Source organism: Lipotes vexillifer, unplaced genomic scaffold, assembly GCF_000442215.2.
Source record: "Lipotes vexillifer unplaced genomic scaffold, Lipotes_vexillifer_v1.1 scaffold18, whole genome shotgun sequence".
NCBI lineage: Eukaryota > Metazoa > Chordata > Mammalia > Artiodactyla > Lipotidae > Lipotes > Lipotes vexillifer.
In genome coordinates this window covers 800,983-808,726 of record NW_006782126.1, presented here as the reverse complement: position 1 = coordinate 808,726, position 7,744 = coordinate 800,983, and the positions used below count along the sequence as shown (strand labels likewise).

Below are 7,744 nucleotides of genomic sequence, written 5' to 3'. Positions count from 1 at the left end.
TTCCCTAATCTCTGGAGAAGTAAGCACATATAATTTTTGGTTTGTTGGTTTTTAAAATATAAATAAAACTATAATATTCCTAGTACTCTGCAATTTACCCTTTTTCATTCAGCAGTATGTCTTGCAGATCTTTCTGTGTCCATGCTACAGAATTTACACACAATAGACACTCAAATGTTTGCAGAATGAATCTTAGATTTCAATTACATACTCCTTTCATCTAAAACAGGCAGTGTACTTTTTGCTCCATTTTCATCTAACTGAAGCATTTTTCTCCAAGGTTATAGGTTATTATGGATCTCCTCTCCTTTTTGGTTATTCTTAATCAAGATCTCTTTCATGGCAGGTATGGCATAGTAATAAAGATTATTTTCATTAAATATCAATAAAATGTGTATGTGAGAGTGTGTGTAGTAGTATTTTATTGGATAATTTTTACATGTAAGTGCCAAATCTAACTTATTTTCAGATGTCTCGTGTAAATTTCCAACTTCTTTACTATTTCTGTACCTCAGTAGTTCTCAATCTTTGGTGTGCATAAGATTTACTGGGGGACTAATTATTAAAACCCAGATTTCCGGGCCCCACCTTCAGAGTTTCTGATTCACTTGGTATGACGTGAAGCCTGCAAATTTCCAACAAGTTTCCGTGTGATGCTGTTGCCGATCCACATTTCGAGGATCACGATCTATAAGACTCTCCCCTGATGCTTTCTGCCTCCTAGGATATCCTCATCTCTTCTCAGCACTCACTGTTTACTGCACATAAGAACTACATCTTAAAGAGAGCATTGAAAATGGCTGTGGCCTGTGGACAACGAGGCTTGGGGTGTACGTGCCCTTCCAGAGTGGGACCAGCAGGGGTTCTAAAGGCAGAACTGAGAAGAATGACAGTTCTGCCCATGGCTCAAACCACAAATTAAGGAACGGTTTCCACCTGTGCAGAGGGTGGACCGAACTATCGGTTGCCCATTAGTCTGTACAGCAGCACATGCTCTAGCGATCACAATCTATAGCAGACGCATCATCTTTGAGTATGAAAGATGGCATTATAATGCCACTACATCCAGAAAACAATGATTTATTTTCTTCACTTCTTGATAGTAGCTCAGCCAAGTAAAATTCCAGGTATTAAGTGAGCTGATGCATCCAGTCAAATAGTTACATGTATTTCATTGTTATTATCAATTCATTACTGGTGTGATTTGCCTTGTAAAGTGATTGTACAAGAATCCAGAATTCGGGGTGGTGGGGGTGGTGGTGTGATGAATTGGGCAATTGGGATTGACATGTATGTGTATAAAATGGATGACTAATAAGAACCTGCTATATAAAAAAATAAATTAAATTAAAAAAAAAGAATCCAGAATTGGTGAGACAGAAAAGAATTTTTTAAAAAAAATTCATCACACAGTTCCTCTCTACAAATGTAGTAAAATTATTATATCTTTAATCATTTGATTTACAAAACCTGCTTGCTCATACATATATTAGGCAGAGAAAAGACATCATTTTATAAACTTGATTATCCAAAATACAAATGTAATGTATATATGTAAAGCTTATATAATGGAGTATTTATTCTTTAGAATTATGAGATATATGAGATATAATTGTACTTCTAAGAATTTAATCTGTTAGATAAATTGTAATTCTTGTAAAGGTTTACATATTTATATTTGGATCAAACATTTTAATGATGCTGCATAATTAGTGCACTAGAAATCAGGAAAATGCATGGGGTTGATAAGTATATTTGATCCATGTTGCTTCTTTGCTTGAAATATTTGTGTGAAGAAATTTTGCCATTGCTGGAAATGGAGTCTAAAAAAAGAATGCCTGAGTGTTTTAACTGTTAGCTTTCACTAAGCATGCTATCCATAAAAATATCTAATGTTTTTCATGTGTTTGTTTAAACTTTATATAAAGAGTATTATAAAGGTATGTATCATTCTTCAACTTCCTTTTGTCCCTCAACAATTTATTTGTTTTAACTGCCATATAGTATTCCATTTTATATCCATAATTAAGTTTATTTATTCCCCTACAATGGGCATTTAGGTTGTTTCCAACTTTCCATGCTAGAATTCTTCAGTGAATGTGCTTGTGGTATATTTCCTTGAGCACATAGAGTATACAATCTAGAAGTGAAATTAAGTAGCATACAAATATTCAGCTTTACTAGATATTGCCAAATGTTCTCTGAATTAGTTGTACCAAATTGCATTGCCACTAGTATTATATAAAGGTTCTTGTTTCATGTTTTTTCCAGTGCCTGAATGTGAGAGTTTTAAATTTTGTCCAGCCTGAAAAGTGTGAAAGTGCATTTCATTTTTTTATATTTAATATTCTTAATATTCCTAATTACTGGCAATAGACAGAGGCTGTACTTCTTTCCTTATTTTTATTAGTTATTGGGTTTTTCTTTTCTGTGATCTATCCAGTTATATACTGTATCAGTTTTTCTACTGTGTTGTCTTTTTTTTTTTAGTGATTATAGGTCTCTATATAACCTGAATACTAATCTTATTCTTGTTTATATGCTCTGCAAATACCTCCTCCAGGTCTGTGGCTTATAGTTTAATTTTATTTCATGGTAATCTTGGTGTTGCAAGTTTTTAATTGTGGTGTAATAAATATTATTAATCTTTTCCCTTAAGGCTTGTATTTCTTCTTTTTCTTTTTGTCTTGTGGAAGAAAACTTCCTTAGTCTAATAGTCTCAGAAAGTTTTAGAATGTGCCTTTTACATTAGGTTTTTTTTTTTTTTTCCCGGTACGCGGGCCTCTCACTGTTGTGGCCTCTCCCGTTGCGGAGCACAGGCTCCAGACGCGCAGAGTCAGCGGCCATGGCTCACGGGCCCAGCCGCTCCGCGGCATGTGGGATCTTCCCGGACCGGGGCACGACCCCGTGTCCCCTGCATCGGCAGGCGGACTCTCAACCACTCCGCCACCAGGGAAGCCCTTACATTAGGTTTTTAGTCTATGTAAAATTGTTGTCTATGCTATAGGGAGCAGCAATTAATTTTTTTTATATGGGTTATGATTGGTACCAGCATCATTTATTGACTAATCCATCCTTTCATCACTAATTTGTATGTTTGGGTCTGTTTGAGTTTTTTATTATGTTCCATTATTCTATTGATATTTACTTATTTCTGCAATAGCGGAAAACATGCATTTCTATTTTTCTGTGAATTCATTCCATGGCCACCTTGGAATGTTTCCAAGCCTTTTAAAATTTCATTTGGACAAACAATAACCTATGGACATTAATTTGGTTCCTGATATTGAATCAATATGGTAGTCATTAGTGTAGTCTACCAAATGTTTCCAGTTTTCTGCCTTCAGGGAAATAGTAGGATTGCATTTTCTACTCTCTTTGAATTTAGTATGAACATACAACTTATTTCTCAGTGGGCCCATTCTTGAGCAGAAGCTTTAAATAGAAGCTCCAGGAACCAGCCTGTGATTTGTCACATTTTCCAATCCAGCCTGCCTAGTCAGTCGTGGAAGCATGGAGATGGAAATTTTTTGGTGGACATAGAGATGGACATGGCACAGATGACCTTCAGTGGACCTGCAGTTGAGTGAAAAACAAATATTTGTTGTCTTAAACCACTGAGATTTTTGGAGTTGTTCATTGTTCCAACATAATCTGGCATTTCCTGGCTAATATAGTTAATATTGTGTAATTTGCAATTTGATGATTGGGAAAATGGTAAACAAACATCTTACTTTTGTTAGAAGGTAATTAGATTTTAATGTCTCTTTTTTTTCAATTTCTTCCCCTCTTCCTTTCAATTGTGTCACCCTTAGTGCACTCATATTCCCCAATACCCATGACCTGTCAAACCAATTGGAACCAATTTTTGAGGGCCTCTCCCAGCCTGCAGTTTCTCACCTGGCCTGTATTTCTTCCCTCAGGCGTACATTTCTTCTCTTTGAGTGTTTACATTTTTAAAGATGATGCCTAGAAAGATAAATGTTTTACCTGAAGTCTTTAATGATAAAGATCGACATTATGACCCTATAGTGAAAAGTCATTAACGCAAAGCTGGCTGTCTCAGTTTCCTCTTATTATCACATTAGTGTCTGCTGACTTGATATATGTTTTAAACTGGTTCTGATATTAAAATCCGTAATTCTTTGTTGAGGTTGATCACATTCACATTTACTGACTCTTGTAGTTCTGGAATGTTAAGGATAAAAGTGTAAAGATGAGAAGTGGAGGGGACACTAAGAAGATACATCCCAGGCAGAAGTATCTTTTTCACATAATCTCTCCACCGATGAAAATTTCTTTTTAAACATGCAAAACCATCTTATATTATGGGGGGCGGGGGGGTTGGGCAGTGATGGAAGGGAGAAAGATGGGAATTAAAACCCAGAGAACTACATTTTTACTGTTCACACTTTGATGTGAAATATATGAATCCCTGGATTAGAATGTTTGCCTCCTAACACCTAGAAGGTGTTAGGAGAGGCAGTGGACAGTCTGATGGTGATGTGAATAGTTTTAGAGCGTGGAACACGGCAAACTTACTGAGTGGTGGGCCCGCCCTAGAAGCTTTGGATTTGACAGGAGAACACAGGGTTTCTCAGACAGAATGCAGGTGTGAGAAGACATGTGGTAGCAGAGGCATCAGCTAAATTCCTATTTTGTAATATATTAAAGACTCCTGGTGAGTGTTGGAGACATCCAGAAAAATCATGTCAAGTATCAAAAACTACCGTTTATACCTGTTATAGTTTCACTAAAGAGTATAAGCCCCTCTGATATTGGAACTTTCTTGCCAAACTTCTGCTCCTGAAAAAAAACGAATGTTGACTGGTTAATTAAAGTTTATCTCTCTCTCTTTTTAGGTGGTTCTTTGGAGCAATCAAGAGGGCAGATGCTGAAAAACAACTATTATATTCAGAAAATCAGACAGGTGCTTTTCTAATCAGAGAAAGTGAAAGTCAGAAAGGCAACTTCTCCCTTTCAGGTATGGGCATTGTTCTGTGTGATTTAAATGTGGATTTGAGAGTATGTAGTCATGAATCTTCTGTGTGAACATGGACATGTTAATTTTAAATTTGCCTTATCTGTTATCTTCACGATAGTACCAAAATTAAATCTATTGAACTACTCAAGAGTAATGTAAAAATTAGCAAAACAATTTCTCTCTGTGGCTAGATGTGACTATAAATGTTTCAAATACACACACTCTAGGTATGAGATGAAAAATATATGGATCTGCCTGTGTTTTCTCACTTTTGCATTATCTAGGAGCCTATCCGTTTAGGGAAATGATAAGCAAAATCTAAATTGTTGTCAAAATTGATCTTGCCATAATACCCATTTTTTTTTTTCTTTTTGCATTTCATTTGTCTTTGCCTGGTAAATAGAAAATGAATTAAAATGCTGAATGCAAATGTGCCTAATTAACCAATGACATGTAACATTTGGTCAAATGTAGTTTTCCAGCTGAGAGTCAAGTGCATGTTTACTTTACAATACCCTAGGAAAGAAAAAACACAGGAGACCTGAGAATTATCTTTAAGTGTTACAGTTGCTTATATATTAGGTAGTCATTAGTTAGCCAAAAGCTAGATTAAATGTTTTAGATTCTAGCATTAAAAATATAGAAGTAGAATATTTCCATGAGGAAAACAAAGAAAAAGTAGAATTAACTGAGTCATATCTTTGAATAATTCCCAGGCCACAGTGACTATTCTGAACACTTTCTCAGTAGAATATTATGGAGCAAAACAGCTTTACAGGCTTAGAACAAAATTACAAGGATATTGGCTGTTATGTGCTGAGAATACTGTAATTCTTGCTTATGGGTTTAGGAAGCTTTGTAGGCCCTACTTGGAGACTAGCATAACATTATAGATTCCTTTTCAATGAAGTCAAACCATTTAGAGTCTTTCAAACAAATTATCTGATTGCTGTGTATTCACTAGGGGACAAAGTAAATGCAGACCATTATGTCCTACTGAAAGGATAATTTTCTTATTAGCCAGAAGGAGGACTATACAGGAGAAAAATGGAAAGAAAAGGGTCTTCGATATAATCTACATTAAAACGAACAAACAAGTGAACAACCCAATTGCTGACTGTTGATTACCACTAAGGATCTTCAGGTATACCAGGCATGGCTTTATTTCTCAGGGCAGTTGTCTCCTAATCAGTCTGAATTGATGGTCTTCAATTTTGCTGACAGTTATGCTGCTAAAGGAAGGCAAATAATATCCCTTTTCTATCTCTGTCTCTCCCCCGTGAGTTTTCCTTAGAAGTATTGTCTTTATTCCTCAGGCGACAATGGCTCGCAGCTGTCAGAGAAGCGCTTCACAAGGGGGGAATAATTTATTGATGCTGCGGCAGGCTGCCGAGAAACAGCAACCCAAGGTTGGGGTGGGTGCTAATTGGCTTGTTGTGATCCTTGCCTGGCTGTCAGCTCTTGTGAGGTCTGAGTAGAGAGTTGGGGAGACAGTTAGGGCTATGACACCTCTCATAACGGCAAGACACTAATTAGCTGTGAATTACAGCAGTGCTTTTGGATATTATGTATTATACGTGGTAGCCAGAGAATCCGTCTTCATTAGATGCATGACAGGTAGTTTTAGGGGCCTTACTGTTATTTGTCATTGGTAGAGAATTGTTTTTCTGATGAAAAATATAAAATTATGACTGCATGTCAACTAGTTTGCCTATTTCTTGACTTCAGTCAATTACTTTAACGGAAATTATAATTGTTATTGCCATTAATATAAATTTGATGTCTGGCATTCCATAAGCATTTATATTGTTGTGCTTAAAGTACACTTCCGGAAAAATACACCTTGTGGGATAAAACTGAATTTCAGGCGAGTTTTTTCAGAAAGGATTTTGCATTGCACATCGTAATTTTACTTTAGGCAGCTCTGCATAGGAAAATCTCTAGAGTAGTAGAGGGAATTCCAGATTCATTCTCAGCGAAAGCTTTTTAAGAGCGAATGATAACAGATTGAAGATAGTTGAAAAATGACGGAGGACATGAGGCAAAAAAGCTCATCAGCAGTGTTCAGGGTGATGCATCTAGTAACTGGTATCATTTATTTATATACTGTCTATTTCTTGAACAAATATTTGAGTGCCTAGTCTGTGCCAGGCTTCTGCTAGGTCTAGGGCAGCAAGGAGAGTGAGGCACAGTCCCTGGCCCCAGTCTCCAGGAGGGTGATAACACAGCTGTCTGGTGAGACAAGAGGGGGCAGGGGCCAAGTCTCAGAGAGGAGTTAGGAAGGTTTCACAGAAGAGGCAGCACTTGTGTTCAGTGTGTGTCACAAGGTAGCCACGTGGGAAGGATTATTCCCGGCAAGGCAAATGCACAGAGTGGAGGGTAGGGAGTGGGGAGGACAGTGCAGGTGTGTGTGTGTGTGTGTGTGTGTGTGTGTGTGTGTGTGCGCGTGTGTGTAGATGGGGAGCAGAGATGGAAGAGAGGAGGAATGGCCAAAAATGAGCCTGGAAAGGAAAGTTGGAACTAGGCTGTTCAGGGCCTTGTATACCATGCTGAGGAATTTGGAGCTTTTTCTACAGGTCCAAATATAGAGGGAAGTTTTAGGCAGAAAGTGACTCGGTCTGACCTTTGATGACAGAGTGGAGAACAGAACGGATGAAAGATTTATAGATAACAGTCTGGGGAGAAGTGACGGGGCAAACACAGAGGCGTCACTTGCTGCTGCCTGAAATCACAGGTGTGAGACAGAAGGGTCAGTCGGCA

General features: G+C 37.4%; 1 protein-coding gene across 1 annotated transcript in view; it reads left to right on the top strand.

Annotated features, from left to right (window-relative positions):
• The window catches only part of FRK (fyn related Src family tyrosine kinase), an 85,546-nt gene that overhangs the window by 43,823 nt on the left and 33,979 nt on the right, over window positions 1-7,744 (top strand). Inside the window, exon 2 of the mRNA XM_007454996.1 lies at window positions 4,863-4,984. Coding sequence (XP_007455058.1) covers window positions 4,863-4,984 — 122 coding nt within the window. The remainder of the gene's footprint in view (window positions 1-4,862; window positions 4,985-7,744) is intronic.